Here is a 26,001-nt window from a genome sequence, read left to right as displayed (position 1 = left end):
ATCACCAAACATCATCATCACCACCACCACCACCACCACAAGTACCACCATCAGCACCGTCACTACCACCACCAGAGCCAACAGCACCACCAGCACTACCACCATTACTATCACCAACACTACCATCCACCATCACTGCCATCACCACTATCCCAACTCCATTACCATGGCCATCGCCACCACCACCACTATCAATACCATCACTATCACCATCACCGTCATTACCACCATCACTACCATCACCACCATTATCACCACTTCATCACCATCAGCACCGTCACTACCACCAGCACTACCGCCATCACCTTCATCACCATGACTACCACCATCACCATTCACAATCACCACCACCATTTTCACATCATCACCATCATCACTACCATCACCACCACAGTCACCACCACTATCACCAACACCATCACCACCATCACCTCCAGCATCAAAAGTAGAAGTATGTATTGAGCTCCTTCTGTTTGCTGGGTACTGTACTGGGGTGCTATACAAACTAGCTCGTGCCATACTCCTAACAATGCTATGTCTTTGTGGTCTTGCTGTTACCTCTATTTCATAAATGTAGAAATGAAACTGCAGAGAAGTCGAGAAACATGCCCATAGAGCTAGCTGGAGGCCCATAAGATTTGTAATTTGTTTCAGACTCAAAGTCAGTTCTGTTTCACATTCCCGTGAATGCACTTCACTCCTGTACTCCTGTGACGGGAGGCAGCGGGTGGAGGTACTGCTCACTGGACATTTCATAAAACTGACTCCCCACTTCTCACCCATCGTATTAGAAGTGGGATGCTAGAGAGCACCTTGCCAAGCTGGTGAGTGCCTTTGTCTTTGGTGACTGCTACCAACTAATATATGAGACCAGTTGCTTGGTGATGGTGATAGTCTTAATGGCGATGGTGATAGTGGTGGTGATGATAATAGCAATGGATTGGTGACAGTGGTGACAGTGGTGGTGATGGTAGAGTTCAGATAGAAATTCTGAGCTCTGGGAGCTTTGGCCTAAGATATGCTGAGGCCTAAGATATGTCATTCTGTTCCATGAAGCCCCATACCACCCAGGTCAGTGCCACCTGACTTCGCCAAAGCCTGCCGAAGTCTGATTTCGGGAGTTGCATTTCTTCTCTTCTGGCTGAACATCAGCTTCGGGGATGAATCTCAGGCTTGATTTTCAAAACGTTTTACTCCTGGCCGTTTCTTTTCTGTCCACTCCTAGTCCAAGCGACCATCAGCTTGCACCAGTATTATCGCAGTGGCTTCCTACTTGACACCCCCCGTCCTCAGCTTTCTATCTTGTCTCCCTCTATTCTCTGCAGAAAAGCCAAACTGGCCTTTGTAAAAGGCTAAATATGGTCATTTAACTCCTGCCTAAACCCTCTTATTGTGTGTGTATGTGTGTGTGTGTGTGTGTGTGTGTGTGTGTTTTCCTTCTTCTTCATTTGTCTTGGGAAAAAATCCAACTCTAGGTCAAGATTTCCAAACTCCAGTGGTCTCTGGCCCTTATGTGTCTCTTTACCCCTCTCTCACTGGCTCCCTGGTCCCTTTGTTTTTCCAGCATCTTAAAGACACCTAGGCGTGCAATAGGCACTACACACACTCTATGCCTTAGTGTGAATCCTCTCTTCTACCCTGACCCCACCTCCTTGCCTACCTCCCACTCCATCTCAGCTTTGATGTCACTTCTTCAGAAAAAGCTTCCCTCACCCCTGAATGCAACTCCTACTCTTTTCCTTCAGAGCATTTATCACACCTGGCAAGGCACAGTTATGTGATGATCATTTGCTCACGGCCTGTCTCTCTCCCACAGACTTGTAACCTCCACGAAGAAAAGCAGACCTGCTTTCCTTGTCTGTGTCCCTTCAATGACCAACCCAATCTCTGAGACAGAGGCTAAATAAGGATGTGCTGCATGAATGAGTGAGTAAATTAATTATTAACCATCGACTTCAGTGAAATAATCAGATTTGAGGTGACTTAATCATTCTGGGCCTCACATGCCTTGCAACAGATGACCAGCTATGGCTTTTGTAAACAGATCATGCAGTGTTAGGAAGATTATACAAACAGTTAAAAACATAGCATTTCTCTTCTCCGATAGTACCATGTAACTCTCAAAAGTCTGCTATGTGTAAGCAGATAGTTGTCTTATGTAACACAGTAACTGCTACCTTGAATTAAAGACATCATTATTTTGGAAAGTTGATCTTTCTCTGATACACAAAGTGAAGGATCCATCCCTCATATAAACACATAATCTTCTTGGCACGCCACATGATTAAAGAGGAAATGTGATTTTATTTTTTTGGAAACTGATATTTCTCACAAAGCCAGGAAGAACCATCAGAATAAAGGGATGTTTGTTTGGGTGAATCACCAGCTTTGCACAAATCCCAAGTGCTAATTGCATAATGGGTCTTTACAAAATGCTGTAATATGGGTTCGGCTGGTTTCTTCTGTTTGGGGTTTGAAAAATAGATTGTTTAGTAACCCATCAAAGATAAATGTAAACCAAGTAAACAATAGAGCAGATGTTGACTGCTGTCTTGTGCCATGTAGACATAATTAAAAACAATGAGACACTCACGGATTCAAATAATAGAGAACAAACACAAATACAAAAATCAGTACAATATAAATGTAAACTGCATTTGCTGGACACCTGCTTTCCGAGTCCACAATGCTGTATCATATTTCCCATGATGAAAAATGTGTGTAATGTTCTTTATTTACATATATATATATATATATATATTCTGTTCTCCACTTTTCAGGAAGACTGTAAAAGGCTATCTTCCACAATGAATATTTGCTTCAATTTCATCACTACTGACAAGCATACTGGACAGTTAAAAAAAAATTATAAGCATAAATGTTAATAAGAACCAGATAGCTAAAACTTTCACATTTGTAAGAGAAATTTAAGCCCCCGGTTTGGGTGGGGGTAGGGTAGAGTAGGGCTTTAATCATTTGTTTTTGCATTTATTCCTTCATGTATTCATTTAAGAATTCTACTAAAATGACATGTTTATTTTCTAAAAGCCTTACGTATCTTTCTTTTTTAACTCGAGCATTTCCTAAAATCAAGATTTTATCATAGACAAAAATATTACTGTTGACTAGAATATTTAAAGTATCATTCCAATTTTCTAAATATTCTGTCTTACCCCCTCAAACTCCTACTCTGTCTTCTGTTGGTTTTCAGTTCTCAGTTCTATAGGGAAAGAAATATCACCACACACAAAATGAAACGCATGATATAATTAAGAAAACACAAGTGCAAGTGCAATCCATTAAAAAAAAAAAAGAAATAGAACTTTTCTCTGCTGGTATCTTGATTGATTGAGGGCTACAAATAAAATATATGAGGTTATGATTTGTTTTCTTCCAATTAGGAAAAAAATAAAAGCTGAGGTTAAAATTAGAGCTTTCTATGGTTTACTCAAGAGAAGAAACTTTCCTATATCCAGAATTCCCAATCCAGAAAATAAATGTCCTCGATAACGTTCAAAATGAAGCAGCATTCTTTTTTAGTGAAAAATTGAAAAAGAATCATTTTTAAAAGCCTCAAAAACCCCATTGTTTAAAGATCACATCAAGCTCCTGTTGACTTATCGTGAACGAATGGTGATTCCGCTTACAGTCAACTCGCCCTCTCCCCTGCCTGTTGTTTTTGATGATATAGAAGGACGGAGGATTCTAATGTGATCTGCATCTCTTTATGCTAATAAAAGAGTGTCAGCCCATTTTCACAGACAACACCATAAAGCATAAACACCAAATGGGAAACAAATAGGGCCATGATGCCACTGTGAAACAAACCAATCAGCCCTGAAACACCTAAGACAGATCGCATCCCGTTCTTCATTCATTCTTTATAGAAAGGCAATGAAAATGTCTCTAAGTGAATCTGATTAAACACACACACATACACAACCGCGCACAGGCGCACACCATCTCAGAGCTCAGGAAGGTTGTAAAGCACTAAATTCTTTTGATTTATGAAGCAGTCTTCACTGCACTGAGCAAAACAGCATGGCAAGGCAGGACCCCACTCCCTGAAATTCCTTTATGAACACGACCAGGCCCCGCAAGTGAACAAAAGCAGTGGTGCGGGGTGTATAAATCATGAATACGGTGCCGGGCAGTGACTGCGTTTCCTCTGTTAGTTGGAGAGCTCCTCAGTACAACAGGGATTTGGGGATTGGAATTGGCTGCGGAGAAATACACTCCATCATTCTCAGTGCTGATGATTCTCACAGCCTCGTTCTTTCCCCTCTCCCTCCCTCCTCCCTAAGGCCAACAGCCTCATGGTTTGTTGCAATTCATTAAACAAAATCGTAATGACTTAAAAAAACAAAATTGGGAAGAGCTTCAAAGTTGACAGGTCACCTGAACTCTTTCCTCTTTTGACAAGTCCTGCCTTTAGAGGAAAAGAGGCCCACTCCATCAATTGGAGCTATTCTTCCATCGCAGAACCTGGCAGAGGTCTCTCTGTAAATCATACAGAACCAGCCACCGACCGGCACAGTGAGGAGGAGGACATAGGGATGGTGCAGAATAGTGGTTCTAAGTGTCGGTTCTAGGGCGAAAGTGTCTGGTTTTAAATATCAGCTCTCCCACCTAAGCCTTGGATTCTGCATCTAAAAATGAAGCCATTAATTTCAACTCCCTGGAGGGTTTTTGTGGGGGATTAAATGTGATAATCCATGTAAAAGTGCTTAGTCGTGTGCCTGTCACAAAGCACTCCATGAAAGTTATTGATTATTTCATTATTTTAATTATTTTATTATTATGAACATCACTGTGGAAGAAGGCTGGCTTCTCTCGTTACCTAAATGGTCTTACAAGCTGCCTCTCCTACTGCTGTCCAAAAAAGCCTCATTTTTTGAACGGAACCAAAGAGCCTTAAAAAAAAAAAAAAGAAAGAAAGATTAAAAAAAAAGAAAGAAAGGAAAAAAGAAAGTCTTCAGGAATCCTGAGTCACGTATTCTAAATGGAGACCCCCAGTGGAAGGTTCTGCCACTGCACCACGAAGAAAAGACAATTTCTCCACTCAACCCCTTCCTGTGTTAACTGCTCATTGCAAACCCTTAGGGGGAAAAGGAAGAAAGAAAGAGAGCAAACAAACAAACAAAAAAAAATTGCATAGTTTTATACAGATTATTTGGTTGTGAGAACCTGTCAACGAGTTTAAGCAGAGACAATAGATAGATCCAAAGCAAAGCCACTTTCAGGAGGTGTTTTGTGTTTCCAGAAATTCCAGGAGTGGCCCGGATGAAGAGTGATGTGGAACTAGGAGTCCCACACCCCTTTCTTTGCTTCAGAAGGAAGAGCAGCAGTGGGGAACACGCTGCCTCTCCTAGAACAGATCCAGGGCATGAAAAGGCACATGTCAGCTTTCCCGGTCCATCCTGAAACTGGGGTACCCTCCCAGACATCAGTGCCAAGCACCCAGGTACCCTGCGGCCCCCAGAGAGCCCCACCAGACTCTCCCAGACTCTCCTGGGTGACGATCTACACCTTAGCAGGACCCCGCCATATTAAAGCTTATGGGAATAAACTTCAATGTGTGCCCAAGTCTCTGGCATCACAGAACAATGACGTTCTGAATGGAAATAAATGAAGGCCCTGCAGTGTGATTCTGTCAGCTTTTGAAAGTAAATAACTTCGCTACTGACAAGAGCAAGACAATTTTTATTTTCCCTCTTCCTGACACTGAGCATTAATTGAGCTGTGTAGCCATATTACAATCCAGTAACACAAGCAGGAATGACAGCTCACTGGAGGAAGAAAGAGAAGAGTTCCCAAACAGGGTAGTGGAACCAAGAAGACCCAGAGTGACACCCAAGTCCCTTGTGTCTGTGTCCTTGGCAGGCCATGGGTGCATTAATCATGTTAATTTGAGAGAAATGGAAAACAGAAGTTTATGTCCAGCTTCAATAAACAAATCCTACATTTCTTTAACATAGTGCCTTCCTTTGTTTCATTGCTGTTGTTGTTGTTGTTGCTGTTGAGACAGAGTTTCACTCTTGTTGCCCAGGCTGGAGTGCAATGCTGCAATCTCGGCTCACTGCAACCTCTGCCTCCTGGGTTCAAGTGATTCTCCTGCCTCAGCCTCCCAAATAGCTGGGATTACAGGTGTGCTCCACCACACTCAGAAAATTTTTGTATTTTTAGTAGAGACAGAGTTTCACCATGTAGGCCAGGCTGGTCCCAAACTCCTGACCTCAAGTGATCCACCTGCCTCTGCCTCCTAAAGTGCTGGGATTACAGGCATGGGCCACTGCACCTGGCCCTTCCTTCATTTCTTTATCAAACATCTATAGGCTGCTCACTGCACCCCAAACACTGAGCTAAGTGTTCCCATTTGTATCTTACTTAATCTCACAAAGAACCGTATGAAATGTTTATTCTAATCCCTGTTTTTCTGAAGGAGCAATTAAGTCCCCAAATAAAAAAAAAAAAAAGTGTCTTGCTCAATTCAGCTGGATCAGCTAATTGAATAACAGAGTTGGGATTAAGCGTTCAGCTCATGACTTCTGTCCTACATACAACTTCAGAAACACTATCGTTTTTCAAAAAAAACTGTACTTTTGGGGAGGCTGACACCAACTGGCTCTAAATAGATCCGGGTTTTTCATCTGAATTTTGTGAGACACTTGAGATGGACAGCTGGCTACTGCAGTGTGTAAACCTCACTGTTCCTTCTGGGTTTAGGTACCAACATTGCTCTCAGCTTTCCATAGGAGCAGGGCTTGCCCCATGCCTGGATTCAGGCAAAGCAAGAGGAAGCTGATCTATGGAAAGCAAAAATCGGGAATATTTGTTACTGTTTTTGATAAGGGAAACCTAGTCATTGAGGTGAATACTGAGCAAACATCAAATGCCAAAAAAAAGAGAAAAGGCTCATCGAGACTAAACCTTTTATGCATTTACTCATCAGTCCTGGGAAATTGGAGTCACTTAAATCCTACAGTTGCTTCTAGTTTGTTCTATGGCTACAAAAGAGGAGAAAAAAATAGTCATTGCATCCCTGGGAACACACATTAACCTTCTGAATGCCTTCCACTCCAGTTCCACCACCTAATTTTGATTCTGTTTCAAGACACATAAAGAAAAGGATCAAAACAGGGTAAGACCGCTCTTCAGCTACAGCTTGGCTGAGTGCCAAGGACCACAGTAGCTTCCCAGTCCCAGCCCCATCATCTCAAAGCCCTCCTTGGGATGTAGATGTTGAATGTATGGCCATTTTTCTTCATAGTGCACTACTGGCTGCTGATCTGGCAGATGGAAAAAGAAAAGCATCACAAAGAACTTAACTCTAGCCTTGCCCCTTGCAAATTGGGTCAAGGTAGGGGAATGAGTAATTCCAGACCAGACATGGCAGAGGATTCCCAGGCAATCCAGCAGGCCAAGCGGAAGTTTTCCAAAGTGTTGTACTGCATGCATGGTTGACAAGATGGCAAAGAGATGAACAACGTAACAGACTATCTGTGAGGACAGGGGCCTTTGCTTTGCTCCCTGGGAGAGTCTAGAAGGGCAGCTGGAGTTCCATAAACCTATCAGGAGTTCTATCAACATGGAATGGGTGGATGGACAGGTGAATGAATACACATTTAGTTCCATGTATGCTGGGAAAGTGTGATCACAGGTGTGATTCAGTGACTATGTTTTATTTGGTTTGGGCAAGTCTATGTTTAATATATAAGTTAATTTTCAAAAATATTAAGTAGATATCAACTCTGGTAATGGGTAGATTGGCAGGGCTTAGGAAGTGGTGCCTGAATGTCTGAAGTTTGAGAAATACTGGACCACAACAATTATTTCCATGTTATTAAGTATGCCCCTTGATGAAGTTTTGATAAAACATACCAAGAGGACTCTGGGTGCTCCACAGTTAACGTCAGTTTTTACAGTTTTGATCAACATCTTCTCCGTCTCTCTACCTCCTCCCCACCAACCCTGGTTCCAAATTCTGGCTCTTTTTTAGCCAGAATCAATCAGTCAGGGCTATAGCATGACAGGAAGATCAGAAACAGCAGTGAAAAGCCTTCTTTCGCCAAACCCTCTCAGGAGCCAGGACATTCCAACCACACAAGCTCTTTCCTAATCATATGCCAGGCTCAGGAACTGAATTTCAGCATCCTTCAGAGAAAACCCTGGCCAGCTGTGTCTCCCAGCAGAGGCGGCCTGCGGGTCCATTGCTCATTTCGCTAGCTCGCCTGTATTCAGCATGGTTAAAGGGCTGGGGCCAGGGCTCTTCTGAGCCATTGTGCCTGAGAGCTGACCCTATCTGACACAGCCGCCCTCAATAGGGCTGGGTGAGGCAAGCTGCATCATGCTAACAGCCACAGGCCAACGCTCAGCCCGGCAGAGTTCTCTTGGGCAGCATCCGGCAATAGGAAACTTTATTGATGAATGGAACTTTCTTTGCTTTTCTTAATTGAATTAAACAGCACACTGGGACACCTCTCCCCGTCCATTAAAAAGGTCTCTGCAGATGGGGCAATTACGCCCACACTTGTCAGTTCTGCTTCATTCGAGGGATGACATGTCCTGCTCATCACCCAGCCCCCTTAGGCACAGAGTCAGCAACCTGATTTTGTTTACAATGCTGCAATTTCTTTCCCTTCCACAGGACTATTATTTGCCTGACAAACTACACTGTTTATACCCGGCCAATATGAATAAACAAGCATTAGGTTTCCTCTTGGGGCAGAGAACCTGGTTAAATGAATCAGGAAACCCTAAAAAAGACTGTCTACCCTTAGTCCATCAGCTACTGGAGAATTACTCAAGGGTCAGCTGTAAGGAAAACAGATGGTGGGTGAGCACTAATAACACGGACTTTCTCCAGGCGGGCAAAGGCAGGAGTGGCCAGTTGCATGTTCTGACACAGAAACTGCCTCGAAATGGCAGGCAGAGCAGGCGAATGGCCCAAGGCTTTGGTCTGCGGATGAACAGATGCTTACAATTTTCAGAAGTGACTGTTGGATTAAGTAATTTTAAAGCAGAGGCAGCCCAGGTGGCCCTGCAGTCCATGTCCACAACACACGGCTCTCCACAGGTTCCCCAAAGGCGAGAAGCACAGATGACCCCCAGCTCACCTGAAACGTGGGCCTTACCTGGCTGATAACAGCCTAACATTTCATGCCTTCTCTTAATTGGAAAAGATCAGAGAAACAAGAAAGATTGGTTAACCAATTTACGACGTAAGTCATCCCTCTAGAAAGAGACTGAGGGACCTTTCTTCTATCAGGCAGCCACCTGGGCCTGGAAATGTGCTCATTCCAGCCACTTAAATTCCTTTAAACAATTCAGACATGAAGCTAATCTATCCTAATTCTTTTCTGCGTTATTGACACTATCGACCACCCCCAATCCACAGCACTATCTAATAAATCAACATGGGATTAAGCCAAAAAGAAAGAATGTGATAAATTCCATTTGGCCCCCTATAAATCATCAGCTAGAGTAACACAAGGTAAGTAACTGCAATGAGAATTGAACTTTTCTACACAGTCATAATTGTTATGACCTACCTAATGTTTCCAAAATTTATAACCGTGGCTGGTGCATGGGGCCACCCTCCCCAACGCCTGCAGCCTTCGTGCGAGAGCCCATCTTCCCCAGGTGATTCTCTGCACTGAGAATCGCTTTCTAATTAAAGACAGAAAGGGTTGATATGCAGGTTTCAGTTCAATTGCTTTCGATCTGAAGATGTCCACAGTGAGCAATGGCTTCATTTACTGGGAATTACCCTTTGTACAAACCACTTCACTACTTAAAACAAACCACATGGATCATCATTAAGTGGGAAAAATTACCAATCTTCGAATATTGACAGTGGCATGGACCACTTTAGAGGCTCTTTTCTCCCCCCTCTAATGTGGATTTTAAGCATTTGACGTATTTTTAAATTTAGGCTGATAAAAAGGTTCTCAGTGGATAGGGCTTGACAGATGAGCAGCTTTCTTAGAATAGTACTGAGAGACACTGATGGTGGTGTAAGAACAGAGAAAATTAAGTTAATATGCTACTGACCCTCTTTCAGGGCATTAAACTCAGTGGGAAAAAAAAAAAAAGCTCTGGGTGGAATGTGACATGCAGTTTGCATCAGAAAATGAATCTCATCATCCATCCTGTCTGTTGCCTCACCATACCTTACCATGAGATGGGTGCTGTGAGGTTTGCCCTCTGTTACTTAGAATGGAAATAAACCATCTCTAGATTTCTGTGTCCTGTGTGTACATGCGTGTGTGTGTGTGGCTGTTTTCTATTTCTTCTCTGTCAGGAAAACAAAATAGGTTCTCTTTTGACCTAGCTTGCTGCAAACCCCCTAATGTGGAATTGTATTCAGAATTATTCCTCAAAGCAAGAATGGTTCCATGAGTACTTACTTTGGAACGTGGAAGATTCTGTATTGGGGATATGTGAGTTCGAAGTTCAGCTTCAAGAAGATTCACCATCAAAGAAGACACAGCATGAAGCCACTGCAGTGCATCAAGAAAGGAGATTGAGGCACGGACTTTCCCTGGACAGCAAGATTGAAGCCAATTGCTCCAAGGACTACATGTCCGTTCCATCTGAAAGTGGTTGACGACCACAAAATATATGCTCTACACGAGGTGTGTGTGTATATGTGTCTGTGTGTATGTATACATATTTGTGTGTTCCTATGTGAGTACATCACTGGGTCTGATATCTAGACACCAAAAGGACTATTTAGCATTATCTGACCTTGCAGCTCTAAACTGTAGTAACATCTTGGATGTGGAGGAAAAAAGAGGAGAAGGAGAAAAGAAAAGAAATCGTAGCTGTAAGTAAACACTTATCTAGATAAAAGTTATTGGGACATATAAATAAGTGAAACAGGATAAGTCAAATAACATAAACATCAAAGTTGTTTCTTCATTGGCCTAAGTAAATAAATTATTTGTGGCAAAAGTGATATGTTGTCACTTACACTTGGCCATTCAGAGTAGACTCCGATGCTGAGGCACCCCAACTGATTTTTGTTTTTATGAGTTGTCTTATGGATAAATCTGTGAGATTTTAGGAGGAAAGCTTGGATGTTCATGCTGAGACAAAGAAAGCATTTGATGAAGTCATTTTCCTTAGCTATTGGATAAGAAATAACCATATGAAACTGCATTCCAGAAAAATATACTTCAGGGAAGACTCGATGGCCCCTGATCAGAGTTTGTGGATTTATAAAACAGAATAATAAATGCTCCAAAATAAGATCAATGTGGGTTGATTACTTTCTTATGTAATTGGTGATCTCAATGACAAAGACTTCTGAATTATGTTTATTTCTAAACAATTATAAAATAAAATTGTTTTCAGTGAAAGTGTTACTTATCATAAATGTTGCCTGATTCATCCATTTGATCAATTTACTTTGAGATCAAAGATTAGCCTTCTGTCCACCAAAATTAGCTAGAGATCCAATAATAGCTACAGATTAAAGGCAGATAAAAAATATAGTAGTGGTGTCTGGGTACAAGATACATAAATCATATCGATAAGTAGTATGTGGAGATTAAACTATTTCACACTCTTAATCTACCGATTGTCTGGATTGCTAAAAAAAATAAGTGACTTGTGACTTTTAAACAAACTATCATGACAGTAATGGCCAGGAGAGATGACTCCAGGTATATCACTTCCACCCTAGCGGTGAGCTTCCGGGAAGGGCTAGAAAACCTAATTCTGAATGAGGCAGGCAAAAATAAATGACTGCCTTTATTATACTTCAGGTATTCAGTGAAGCTCAGAGAAAATACACACACACACACACACACACACACACACACACACGCACACCATTCCCACATTATATCATAGTATCACATTATAAACACTTTCACAGATAGCATTGCAAGTCCTTTCAGGGGAGGGGGAGATGCATTCCAAAGCACATTTCAAAATCCACCCTCCATCTATCTTCATATGGAACCATGATGCTGATTTAGTCACTTCTAAATATTTGTTGTGGCTGCCAACGTTTTCTTCAAGCCTCCCCTTTCCAGAGCAGGGGTGTTTTTCCTCGTGGGAGAGACTGCCTGGAAGATGCTGAGAACCTTTGTGTTTATCTTATATGTTTGTTCTTCTCATGGCAAGAACAACCTCTCACTCAAAGTCACTATCTTCTTTCCTAAGTTGTGCCCAAATGAGTAAGCCAATTTAATAATCTAGAAGGCAGAAACATGGATGTATTTTTGAAAAAAACACCAACAACACCACACAAAGGAACAGAGAACATTGGGTACCTATAGCATTCTACTTGCTAGGTAAATGATATTCAAATTGTTTAATAAATAATACGAAAGAAGTAAATGTAAAAGGCAAAAGATCAACTCAGTAATAATTTGATAAATCCAACTGAGGCTTAGCATCTATAGAAATGCTCATTAGAATTTTCTTCTGGTGGAAATAACTGGTATAAAATGCACACGCACATACACATTTATACACACACCCACAGCAAAGGCACAGAAACTGTGGAAGATGAAGCATATAATACATTATCAATACTCTCTTGGGAAATGTTTTCTGGCACGATTTACTCAATAATGAATGTAATAAAATAATATTTAAAAGAACAAATTGGTTCCCAAGATTTTTTTAAGACTGTTCTCAAAAAGACGTGCAACAGAAAATACACCTAAGAAATATTTTCTGGAGGCAACCAACTTGATAGAAAATCCCCCAAATGTTCAAAACAGAATCCTGACATTTTATAAAAATATATATTCCTTTAACATAGGTTGAAATTGAGGTTCTTGGGGAAGAGGGCCACTCTCAACTCTTGCATAGAAAGTTCTGTTCACACACTCATGTTAACAAATGGTACTCTTGAAGTGAGTCCATGGAAAAACAGATAAAATGAGTATAATCACTGTAAATCTTCATAGAAAAGGATGGAGATCCTGGGAGGGGGAAAGGATTTTCATCTGCATGACAAAACCCCTTCTAGCCCTTCAGTTCATATCCACAGCCCCTGCCCAATGACAGACAGCTGGCCTGTTACCCTACAAGGGCAGTGTTGAGCTATTTCCCAAGCCCAGGAACCAACTCAGGAAGCAACCCTTCCAATAAAGAAAGAATGACAGAGCAGAGAGGGTCCCAAGGAAACACCCTGAGAAAGACAGAGAGTGAGGTGTCAAAAGGCTGAAATGTGTACAATGAATGGAAAATAAAGCAAACACAGACTCCCTCAGCAAGACCACTAAGGAGAAGTGAAAGGGAGAAACACCCCCCCCCCCAACACACACACCCTTACACATGCCAAAAAAGACAATATCCTAAATAGCTCACCTTCATCACAGCATTGCTACTGAGTTTGAAGGCAGACTGAGGCTGACACACTCCAGAAATTCAAATGCTCCGATCCCATGCGGACCGAATATAGCACCACACAAACTTAGGAAAACACACACACACACACACACCGCACACCACACACTTCTCCTTTCCACTCTCTATTAAATCAGCTGAATTAACACTACAGGCACTGGAATGCCTCCACAAAGATTCAAACTCTTAGCATCAAAGGGCTCTTAGACTCAGATCACTACGAAAGGCACCGACACAAGGAAGATGGTAGCAAGGAAAAGGCAGTTTTCCATTTCAAACTCCCGGAGCCCCGGCTGGGCATCAGGCGGTTTTAAAGTATTCAGACAGGTGCAGAAACATCCCAGCGCGAGGTGCCCGGGCTCCACAGAGAGCAGGAGGCTTCCATCCACCCTTTCCATCGCAACGCGGGAGCCCCCTCCTCAGAACCTCCATAAGGCACCGAAGCGCAGCCCAGTACGCACGGGGACCCATCTGGCCGAGCCCCAGGAAAGCAGCCACCGAGGGCAGACGCGCGCCTTACCTGCTGTAAGTACATAAAAGTCAAGGCACACGAAAGCTGGGGACACATGCCCACGTTGGGGAGCGCCACGCAGGTGGCCCCCGTCAGAGGATGCTGCATCATGTCTCTCTGGCGCCCGCCGAGCCCGAGTGGGGACGCTCGCATGCAATCACGTTGCTCTCTGCCTGGGCGCTACAATTTTTTTTTTTTCTTTTTTAATTTTGCTGGTTATTTAAGTCAACGACCGGTGGCTCGCGCTGTCTCTCTCTCTCTCTCTCTCTCTCTCTCTCTCTCTCTGTCTCTCTCCCCCTCTCTCTTCCTCCCTCCCCCCACCGCACCCCGCCGGTCCCTCCTCCCTGGCTCTCCCTGCCTGGGGATGTGCTAGATCCCGGCGTTCCTCTGCCTCCAACTAAAACACTTGCGGGGACCTGGAAACTAGTTGGTTCCCTTCGCGTGGTCGTCTGGCTTTTCTGGGTTGTTGGGCCTGCTTTTTGATACCCCGGAAAGTGGAAGGGGCCCCCCACCCCATACCCCTGTGAAGGTGACACGAGAATCGGCAGAGGGAACTTCTCTGGAAGGTGCAGGGGATGTGCTGCCCTCTCGAAGAGGCTGAATGGGAGGGGGGCAAGGATAGCGAGAGGGAGGGAGGGAGGGAGGGGAGAGAGGGGAGGGAGGGGAGGAAGGGGTGGGATGGAGGGAGAGAGGGAGAGAGGGAGGGGAGAGAGAGAAAGAGAGAGAGAGGGAGGCTAAAGAGAGGGAGAGAGAGAGATTGAGAGAAAGAGAGGAAGACAGGTTTTGACTCACACTGAAGCTCACTCCGTTGGTCCTGATGCTGTCTGTCTCCTCATTTGTCAAATGGGTCCAGGGGAAAGATTTTTTTTTTCCTTCCCTCCCCTTTGCTTTTTTTTTAAATTTTTTATTATTTTTTGTTTTAAAAAAAACACTCACCAAAATTTAAATTGGGTCTGCTAAAACCCTCTGCCGGTGAGCAGGCGAGCGAGCGCCCCGCGTGCCCGGCATCAGGCGAGCTGGACAATTAGCGCGATGGCCCAGCTGGGACCCACAGTGGTAGATGTTGGTGGCGGTGCGTTTGCCAGATTCCTTGCCAAATAAACACAGAAAAGGGATTTCCCCTCCTCAGGAGGTGGAGTGCTGAGACGTTAGGGGCTGGGGGCAGGAGGGAGCTCGGGCTGAGGTAGGGGAGGAGGTTTCTGCGCCCCCCAGCAGAGCACCGAAGCGCCGATGCACCCCCGGGCGTTTGGGGCGCAGCTTTCGCCTTGTGCCTCGCCTTGGTTGGGCAGGCAGCCCCGAGCACAGCGAACCAGCCCCTGAGCTGTTCAATGAGAGCAACCACCCAGGCTGGCGTGGAAATCAAGCCTGTTGGACTAACGTGCCAGCTCAGGGCGACTGGAAGGGGGCTTCTCCCAACCCAGAACACCCGCTCCTCTCAAATTATAAATGCACAGGGTAGGGAAGTCCGTGTCTGATAAGAGATTACTCCGTCGGCTGCAGGGAGCAAATTACAATGGTTTATTTATTTATTTATTTTTTTATTCTTGCCTGTCCAGCCCTCCTTGGCCAAATTAACATTCTGCTCTTGCAAGCGGGTCTCCCCTCCCCTTTATTTTATGAAGTAATAATTATTCATTAGTAGATTTCGTTAGTCTTTATGCAATAAAATAGGATGTGATCTGCAAATCAAAAGAAAATATTAAGACTAACTCGTCCTTGGTCCTCACAGGAAAAAAAAAAAAGCACATTCTTGCATTCTTGGCAGCAATAAAATCGTGATCAGGAATAGTAGCCATATTTTTTAAAATATAGATTTTGACCCAGTGATTGGATTTTCTTTTTTTTGTTGTTTGTTTTCAGACCAAGAGATCAGCTGTCTAAAAAGCAGCTTTTTTGATTGTTGGGCTTCCTGAAAGAAACCTTGCTGACAGCTTCTTACTGACCTGCAGGACGGAACTGTACCTGAGAGGGGATGGGGGCTGTCTCACAAAAGAATATTTGGAGCAGAACCCTGGAACTGACCACCAGGGACATCCCAAATATCCCCTCCTCCTCAGGGCTCACCCTGACATCCTCAGCCAAATGAAGGCTCTGAACCCAGCCATCAGCTCGCAAGGCACAACTCACTTTGCAGGCTAATCAAAATGCTTTCTGAAGAAAAGAAAACTAATTATCCCACGGCTCTATTTTTGTTGTCGTTCTGTTTGAAATAACTATAAAGTCTTCACTCTGCCTAACACTAGGCCCCAACCCGCTGTTTCTTTCTACTTTTCATCTTGCAAAACCAGTGCCTCCAACCTCTCTGGGGCTTACACATCCCATCAATTTATCAGGGACACAGTAGCATGTTTAACCCTTTAGCCCTAGGCAGAAGTTCATCCAGGGGATTGGGAAAGTGGAGGCTGGTATTCTGTACTGCTTTTATTGGGGGGTGCTGGCAGTGGTTAGTTTGAAAAACCTTTGCTGTGTGTTGCATCAGAAGTCACATTCATGGGACAAGCTTTGATTAACAAATACAAGAATTCCCTCTTTTCTTCTCTTACTTCCTACCTGCCTTTATTTATTTATTTTTGCATTCACAAAACTAAAGAGAAAGTCACTCCACAGAACACAAATGGAATAAAAGGCCAACCATTCTACCTTTCCAATCCTCACTCTTCCTTTCCCATTCTTTACTGTTGCCTCAAGCAATCTCTCGTACTGACGGGTTCGCACTGCTTTCCTTTATTTTATTTTATTTTTTCTCTTGCTGGCATTAGAAAAGCCTGTAAATACCCCAAGAAGAGGAGAGAATTTTTTCCTTCAGCTCATTTTCATAAGAAACATGATAAATAATACATGGCACTTTAATAAGACTTTATCTGAATGGTTTAATGAAAAACAAATACATTATGTAAAGATCCAATAAATGCTCTTGGCTGAACTGAGGCAATACAGATTTTCCAGTCCGTTTTCTCCCCAAAGTTGGAACCCCTCAGTGGTGATTAGATCCCCACAGATCCATCTTGCAATAACGGCTCAGCCTTTCCCTTAAACTTAAGTTTTCACAGTCAGACACACTGAAGATCTGCTAAGTACAACATGAGAACCAGACCTAAATCCACATCAAAATTATTTGGAGTCGGGCTCTGTTCTCTGGATAACTAAACCTGAACATCTCTCCACCAGTGCATGCAAACACAATCACACACGGGGACAAGTCCCCTTCCCATAAACACTGCAACTATATTAAGGAGCCCAGAGGAATACTTTCCCATTGATAACATCAGTGCTCCTTAATCAGGAATAGGACATCAAATGACCCCAAATCAAATGGTAGCATCATATCCACAACCATTGCTCACTTGATGACAACACTTTGCCAGCCTTTTAAACAGCATCTGGGGATAGCAAATTTGAATTCCATCTCAACAGAGACTGAGAAAGAGCCATATCAAGACCACTAGCTCTGGCATGATTCTTCAACATCAATAAATGGGAGAAGTGGGGAAAGAAAATACTCTTATCTCTCCACAAAAAAAATTCTGGGCATTCAACATCACATGGGTTCATATGCATTCAAGGGCCACCCTGCCTGCATTTCTGCTACAAAGACCCTTAATGGAATGCTTATACATACCCCACAGGAAGCTGAAAAAGTGCAGGAAAATTGGCAATGAATAATGTCATCTTCAAATGAAACTTCCTTAGGCAGAAGGCAACTACCCAAGTTTTAATTTGACTCATAAAATAATATTGTAACTTTTTTTCTTCCCCCAACTTTGCCAGCAATTTAAAAGAAGAATGGAAAACATTTTTTTCTTTTCTCATTTTCTTAACTATTTATTATAACTTCCCAAGGCTGTTAAAATAGCAGACATTCCACTAAAAAAAAAAAAATACTTTCTATAAGAGTTGCCATACCTCAGAGCAAGAAAGACTCCAGTTAGACAGAAAGAAGGACTTGAACTTCAGTGTAATCATCTATACTGGGGTTAGCTCAGTGGCAATGTCAAGGTGTGACTTAGAAATATTTTACTTTCACTACCAAATTTAATGTGGGCGACAATATAGTCTCCATCTTCATTAAAGTGAGCATGAAGGTATCTTTAGAAAACTTTATTATTTATCTGTATCAAAAGCACTTTGAGTCGCTGGCTTGTTCGAACACCTGAATCATATTTAGTTAATGCTGATCTCATTCCAGGCACTGTTCTAGCCCCCAGGTCTGCATCAGTGGGGCCGGACAAACAAAGGTCCCTGACATTAGACAGTTTACACTCTAGTGGGTGGGGAAGGGGTGGCAGAAAGTAAATAATACAGAGAAGAAATAAGTACAGTACAATAGATGGTGGTGAGTGCTGTGGGAAGCGTAACAGGCAACATCAAGATCAGGGAATTAGGGAAACCAGGGTAAGGGAGACAGCAGTGAAATCTACCTAAAAAGTACACTTGCTCTGAAAAAATGCAGTTTCAGCTTCAAGAAAGCCCCCCTTGCATCCCGCTCCTTCCAATCTTATTGCCTAAGCCTCAGATTTGTTTAATACAGATGGTCCCTGACTTGCAATGGGGTCACATCTGGATAAATCCATGGTAAGGTGAAAATATCCTATGTCGAAAACATACTTTCTACTTATGATATTTTCAACTTACAATGGGTTTATTAGGACATAACCCCATTGTAAACTGAGGAGCATGTCTACATGAATTCTGGAGTTCTCTTGGGTCAATCTACCAGGGGTAGCGGTGAGAAGTTTGGCGCTTCTAACGTAGACATTAAGCTGGCCTGTTGGCCTCTAGAATGTCTCAGCCCCTGATGGTCCCTCTGAGCTGTATTTTGCAGAAGCTCCTTTTCTCAGACACAGTTTCTCTAGGCAAAAGCACGATCACTCCACACTGAGTTGGAGGGTCCAGGATTTTGGCAGCGCTCAAATGAGCACAGCGCTCCTTTTTCAGAGTAAAGGGCTTCGTCCCAGGCAGAACCAATTCCAACCATTCAGCAGCAATTGCTTTGCATGTAATGACAGGATCGAGATTAGAGCCTGCCTCTGTGTAAAGGACCCTCAAACTCCTCTAGCTTTCTAGCTTGGGTGTGGGTTGTCAGTGAGTCCAGGACTAAAAATAAACCACGCTTCCAAGAGCAGAAATACAAGTGCAGGCAATACCCAGTTCACAACTAGCTCCCACTACAAATGCTCTTTTCAAAATCACATTGGTGGTTTAGAACAGTTTACGGTCATCTTTTGCCGAAAAGGCTGACATCAGTTAACAAATAAAATCAAATAATTAAATGAATAAAATGCCTACCAATAATATATAGATTTGACATCACTGTGGAGAAATGGGTAACCTGAAACGCAGATGGTGGGAGTCAAAACTGGTATAGTCCTGGAGATGATATTAACATTTTGGTGCTCACTATCAAAATCTAAAATATGCACATCTTTCAAAGTAACTATTCTAATTCTAGATACCTGTCCTGCTGAAATATTGGAGCTAGATACGTGATACATAAACCAGGATATTCACTCCAGCATTGCCTGTAAAAGCAAATACAGTTGACCCGTGAACAACACAGATTTGAACTATACAGGACCACATATGCACAAATTCTCTGCCACCTGAGAGACCCAGAGATAGCAAGACCAACCCCTTGTCTTCCTCATCCTTCTCCTCCTCCTCAGCCTACCTCATGTAAAATGACAAGGATGAAGACATTTATGATGATTCACTTCCACTTAATCAATAGTAAATATGTTTTCTCTTCCTTATGATTTTCTTAATATTTTCTTTACCCTAGCTTAGTTTATTGTAGGAATACATATATAATGCATATAACATACAAAATATGTTTTAATCCACTGTTGGCTTCGAGTCAATAGTGGGCTAATCATAGTTTTGGGGGAATCAAAAGTTATACACAAATTTTGGGCTGGGCATGTTGGCTCACGCCTATAATCCCGGCACTTCGGGAGGCCAAGGCGGGTGGATCACTTAAGGACAGGAGTTCAAGACGAGACTGGCCAAGATGGTGAAACCCTGTCTCAACCAAACATACAAAAATTAGCCCTCAGGCATAGTGGCACGTATCTGTAGTCCCAGCTACTTGGCAGGCTGAGGCATGAGAATCACTTGAACCCAGGAGGCGGAGGTTGCAGTAGGCTGAGATCATGCTACTGCACTCCAGCCTAGGCAACAGAGTGAGTCTGTCTCAAAAAAAAAAAAAAAAAAAAAAAAAAAGCTATACACAAATTTTCCACTTTGTGGGGGGTTGATGCCTCTAACCCCCATGTTACTGAAGGGTCAACTATAATAAACAGCAATAGAGGAAACAGGGGATAAATAAAACAAGGTATAGCACATGCATGCAATGCACCAGTTAAAAAGAATGAGGGGCATCTGTGTGTCTTTCCTTGGAAAAATCTTTAAGAAAATTCTCTAAGAAGTTTCAGGATATATATAATAAAATTTCACATGTGAAAAATCAAACCAAGACAAACAGCAAAACTCCACAACTCTTTAAAAATATGTGTGTGCATACATATAGACATCCACAGAAGTATGTGCATATGCATGTGTATAAAATAGGCATACATGCAGTCATGTGAAGTGCATATAAAAGGGCCCGGAAAGATATAAATCAATCCAATAAATGCTTTTAGATCTAGGGTAATACAGGAGGGGCTATTGGGGGATTTCAATTTTTACTCTGTACAGATTTATGTTGCTTAGATTTTCACAATAAGAATGTGTCTGTGTATTACTTTTATAATAAAATGAAACAGTTATATTATTATCATTGCTACTACAACTACTACTATGACTGTTGTTATTATAAAGACCCCAGGCTACATGTTCCTAAAGAATAATTTTTTTTAATGGTGGTAACTTTCCCTGGCTAGTACATGAAAACCTGCTTAAAGCCACTACTGAGTTGCAATATTCTAGATAATTAACATCCACAACAAAAAAGGGAATGGACTAAGCTACATAGCACCTTAGCGTCCATACAGGATTTCAGTAACCCAGAATCTCTTATCCGTTTACAGCATAACTTCTTAGGGACAATGTTTTCTGCTTATCTGCTCAGAAATCAAAATAAAAATACCCAGATCCTCGTCTTACCCCTTCCTTCCTCAGGTGCCAAGGCTGCTGAGAAACAGACTGCCAGGTTGGAAACCTGCATATGTTTCTGGAGAAGATAAGGGATGCAACTGATTTGCAAACCCAGGTATGTCTGATTCTCAATTACCCATCTCACAGGGTGGGGTAGTTTGTCTTTACACCAAGCCTCGCATATAAAGCAGGAAGATGTGGAAAATGAGTTTGTCCTTTTTTGTTCCTACAAGCCATGGCCCAAACTGCCTTCCCTCTTCCCTGCAGGCACAATGAAGAGAAAGCTCAGGAGGTACAGACAGTGTCTTCTCCCTTCACCCTTGAGCCTTGTCTCTCCTCCTGTCGTTTCACTGGCTACTGACTATGGCTCCCATGGAGTGCAAGCTTGGAAAATGGGATCTTTCAACCCAGTTCTTCCCCCAACATGAGGTTCTGCTGTAAGCCACTCAGCAGGATGTCTGCGTTTACTTTTACACATACCTATACTGCTCACATTTTTGAGGGTGAACAGAAACACAGGACTCAGGGGCAGAGGGAAGGGACACAAAGCTAGGCTCTTCTTAACTCCTGCATTCCTGCAAGTAGAGGAACAGAACTGCTGCAAACTAGCTCCTAGGAAACACCATGAATGTCTAAAGCTATTGTGGATTTCAGTCTGCAGGCCAGAGAAAGGCCCAAAGAGTCCCGGGACTCTGAAAACGGTTGCATGGCCCACATCCATGGCCAGGGACAGGCTAGGGAGCCTATTCATTGCAGCAAAAGCAGCCATATGCCCATCATGCAGGTGTTCTGCATCTACAGAAACACACAAACTGGTTTAAATTCAAGCTCTGCTACTAGCAAGCTATTGTGAACATGAGCATGTGAGCTAACCATTCCAAGCCTTAGTTTTTTTCATCTGTAAAATGCGGCCAATGGTAGCACCCTTACAGAACTGTAATGATTCTCAGACTTCTTATCCCCTAGCCCTCAATTACGTGGACAGTTCCAAGAAAAGTTTAAAAGCGGTAAAGAGATTGCATGAAAATTAACACCTTTTAAATTTCTTGCCAAGGTAGCACATTCATACATACACACATAAACTCACATACACTGTCTACTATCATAAGCATTTAATAAAAGAAACAGCATTTTACACCAAAATGCAAAAAAAAAAGAAGGACATAATCTGAAAATAAACAACAGTCCTTCAAATTGATTAAAGTCTATTAAAATTTTCACTAAACTGCCCTTAATTTTCTCATTTAGCTGCAGTCTGTTGAAAATGTCATTACAGAATCCAATGAGTCTGTGGATCGGCATTTGGGAACCACCGAGATAATGAATGTAAAGTGCTTCTTAGCATAGGCACTGGCACAACAAGTATCAACAATACTTGTTAGCTATCACGAGGAGACTAAAAAACCATTAATAGTTACACTCTTTAGGCTTGAATAACTATTCTCTTTACCCCCACAGGTTCACTGCAGCAAACCAAACCAAATACTCTTCTCATTTCTGAGTTCCCTGAACCACAGAGCAGCATGCCTTTCACTTAGGAGATGCTTAATAAAGGTCAAATGAATTGAATTTGTTGGATCACCAGAGTTTATTCTTGTTCCTCAATGACTCAGCCCTGCTCATTCAAGGCCACCTGAAATACGGAGTTGTGATGGGGTATTTGGGAACTCTTTCTGGTTTATATGAGGGTATGCCTCAAACACAAACAGTGAGACTCCAAAAGGTGTACTCCCCTGAGTACACACCTGTAGTGAGCAGTACACCTTTTGGAGTCTTGCTGCTTGGTCGGAATATCTATCTCTGGATCATACCTTTGCAGCTGCTATTATATGTCTATTGACATACAAGTTCTTAAAACCTCAGTTTCATTCTCTCTAAGAAGAATAATGATACTTTTCCTTCCTAAGTTGTTGAAAGATAAAATCATGTAATATATATAAGTCATAAAAGTGGTGCCCATTGTCTAGCAACCAGTCAATATATAGCAACTATTATTATGAGGTATTTTTATTTTCAGTCCCTGACCAGTTGATGAGACCATCATTCCTCCTTCTTTGCAAAAAAATTACACAAACGAGACCAACAAAGTCAATACATTTATGGAAGGACTAACTTCAGATACAATTTTCTTTTTGAAAAGTTTTTTTAAATGACATGGCACTATACAAAAATGTATAGACATCATAGACATCACCTTTCTGCCCTGGTCTTCTGAGTACACAATTTATTTAACCTTGCTAATGAATCAAATGAATGCAAGCTTACACATTAGCCCTTGTCAACTAAATTCTTCACCAACTGTATCTCACACAACATCAGGTCAAGTCCTTCACTATTTTGTGAAGAATGACAAGGGTAATACACGTTAGAAAATTACTTCTGGCCAGATGGTAATTAATTTTTTTCTGATCTTCACAAAATCCTGCAAGGTAGATTATTTTCATAGTTCCAATGTACATAAGAAGAAACTGAGGGCACAAGAAGTATCTATCTTATCCTTCTAATAAGAGATGGAAAACAGGGTTTTCTGTTCTGTTGAACAAAATGAGAAAGTATCCTTTTTAACCATGCTATACAAACAGCAGTAGAGATGCTGCTTACAAAATCACCATTGTCTTCATCATCATCATCATCATCATATTCATCATTTTTTACAATATCTAAACCTAGCAAGCACTTTCGTGAAGAACTACTCTATGCCAATTTATCTTCAAGCTTTCTTTTTCCAGGAATATATCACTGACCCCAGCCACCTAATTTTATCATATGAAATTTTCCTAGCTTTATTGTCCTTACTCAATTACAGCAGGGGTGAGTCCCACCCTATCCACAGCTTGCCCTAAGCTTTTCAAAAGAAAAGATTCTGCTTCAGTCTTTTATTTTTTTTTTCTTGCCAACACTTTCCTATCACCATTCCTGGCAAAAGTGACAATTTATGGAGACAATGTTCTATCAGAGCAGCCAACTGACATATGTCAAAAGAGACCCGAGACACACCAGGCAAAACCTCAAATTAAAAGGTACCCAGAACAAGCAAATAACTTCAATTCCTATAGCAGCTTTCCTGAAACAATCAATTCCAGGAGGTGATGCAAAGAGAAGGTGCACCGTTTGGCGCTTGAGAAGGTGGGAGTCTGTTTCCAGTGCACAGGACTGAATGTAAGTGCGTGGGACAAGGAAGGGTAGGCGGCAGAGACAAAAACAGCTAAGTGGTGATTTCTCCTAATGAACAAGTGGGTGGGAAGGTCTACTTTGGGAACCCTCCACCCCACCCACTTTCTGTGTTTCAACTTCTGGATTAAACTCAAGCAAATCTGAAGACAAACAAAGCCTGCAGAAGATTCTAGTTTTCCTCTTTCATGAGCTTGGCTGCAAGGTTCTTTGACCCCAGAAATGCTCAGAAATTTTATCTTTAAAGTAAAAGATGAGTTGTCATCAAACATTTCTGACTAGAAGTGACTTCACCTCTAACATCTCCAGCTCTGAATTAATCCACCTTGACCTCTACCTTCCCAGGGTCCCATCCTGGAACACAGGTCAAAGACACCCCAGGAATTCTTAGTCCCTGGCATCAATGCATACCTTCAAAGTCTGATGATTGCTGGAGGTGAGCTAGGAAGGATGTAAGGAATCATACATAACTAGGTTTATCTGCAAAACTTACAAGGTTACACTGAGGACGTATCGGGTATTGGATAGAAAACCTTCCTGGCTCTCAAAAATCTCACCTCGGCAAACAGACAATCTCTAGGATTCCAAGTCTTAGTCCCAAATTGCAATTCACAATTACAGGCAGCTCATGTTCTCACAACCTCATCTGGCCCACGAGTCAGGTTCTTATATTCCCTGTCTCTGGGTTCCATTACAAAGACCCACACATAAAACTAATTAGCCCATTCTGTAATACATCCACTAAATGATGCATATATGAGTAGACATGAAGATGGTGGCAGAGAGAATGGAAGATGTGATTCTCATTTTAAAAACACAGACAAGGATTGGTAGAGTCATCGTTCACTATCCATGGGTGATTGGTTCTAGGAGCTTCCAAGGATACCAAAATCTACAGATGCGTAGTATTTGCTTATAACCTACACATATCCTCCTGTATACTGTAAATCATCTTCTAGGTTTACTAATACAATGCAAATTCCATGTAAATAGTTGTTTCAATGCATTGTTTAGGGGAAAATGACAAGGAAAAAAATGTCTGCACATGTTTAGCACAGACACAATTTTTTTCTGAATATTTTTGATCTGCAGTTGGCTGAATCTATGGATGCAGAACCCAAGGACGTGGAGGGTCAATGGTATGTATCACATCCTTGAAAATCACATTTGGCTATTCTAGTGCCCTCAACTTTGATTAAACTCTCTTGGTTCCAGACTTTCTCTGCCTTACTTCCTTTTCATCTTCCCTCTTTTCTTTTTGAGAGCCAGAGAACAAATTCGCATCCTCACTCCTTCATCCTCTGTTTCCTTCTCCTTAAAAGCTTGGCAACAGCTGTTTCTGTGTCTTTGAGGGGATCATCTCTTATCCAGCTTTGCATCAAGCCATCTTCCCAAACCAAACCTGTACTCTCCATTAGAAGACCTATTGTGCTTACCGATGAAAACATAGCATTTCCTTCACCTGGTGTCAGATAAAACAATTCAAGACTATTTCAGTAGAGTGACATGTAAGAAAAAGACTATATATGTCCCTGGCTGGACTTTTTAATGCATATGTATTGCAGCGTTCTTACATGCCTCAAAGACAAAAAAACTCACTTGGCATCACTTCGTGCTTTGTTAGGTCACTTACCTCCTATATCCTAATCGTCATCACCTTGCACAACCCTCTTCTGTTATATATTTGTGTATGTATATGTGTGTGTGTGTGTATATAGTATTATATATATTATATATAATACATTATATATAATATATAATACTATATATAATATATACAATATATAATATATACTATAATTGTATAATATAATATATACAATATATATTATATATTACATATAATACATTAT

General features: G+C 42.0%; 1 protein-coding gene and 1 long non-coding RNA gene across 40 annotated transcripts in view; one reads left to right on the top strand and one right to left on the bottom strand.

Moving 5' to 3' along the window:
- The window catches only part of RBFOX1 (RNA binding fox-1 homolog 1), a 2,494,239-nt gene that overhangs the window by 393,977 nt on the left and 2,074,261 nt on the right, over positions 1–26,001 (bottom strand). For 2 of the 39 annotated variants that reach the window (XM_063655299.1, XM_063655305.1), the window contains exon 1: positions 13,892–14,187. The exons of 31 other annotated variants lie outside the window; for them this stretch is intronic. In XM_063655299.1, coding sequence (XP_063511369.1) covers positions 13,892–14,035 — 144 coding nt within the window. In that variant the 5' untranslated portion in view covers positions 14,036–14,187. Of the gene's footprint in view, positions 1–13,891; positions 14,195–26,001 lie in introns of those variants that run through there. 6 more of the 39 variants (XM_063655295.1, XM_063655289.1, XM_063655312.1 and 3 more) reach the window with 6 other exon arrangements.
- On the top strand, positions 13,440–21,403 carry LOC129015075 (uncharacterized). Its single transcript, XR_008494503.2, has 3 exons — positions 13,440–13,896; positions 21,002–21,092; positions 21,245–21,403. It is a non-coding gene; the product is annotated as an uncharacterized LOC129015075 (long non-coding RNA).

Source organism: Pongo pygmaeus, chromosome 18, assembly GCF_028885625.2.
Source record: "Pongo pygmaeus isolate AG05252 chromosome 18, NHGRI_mPonPyg2-v2.0_pri, whole genome shotgun sequence".
Taxonomy (NCBI): Eukaryota; Metazoa; Chordata; class Mammalia; order Primates; family Hominidae; genus Pongo; species Pongo pygmaeus.
The sequence above is the reverse complement of the archived record's forward strand: the minus strand, read 5'-3'. Positions and strand labels throughout refer to the sequence as shown.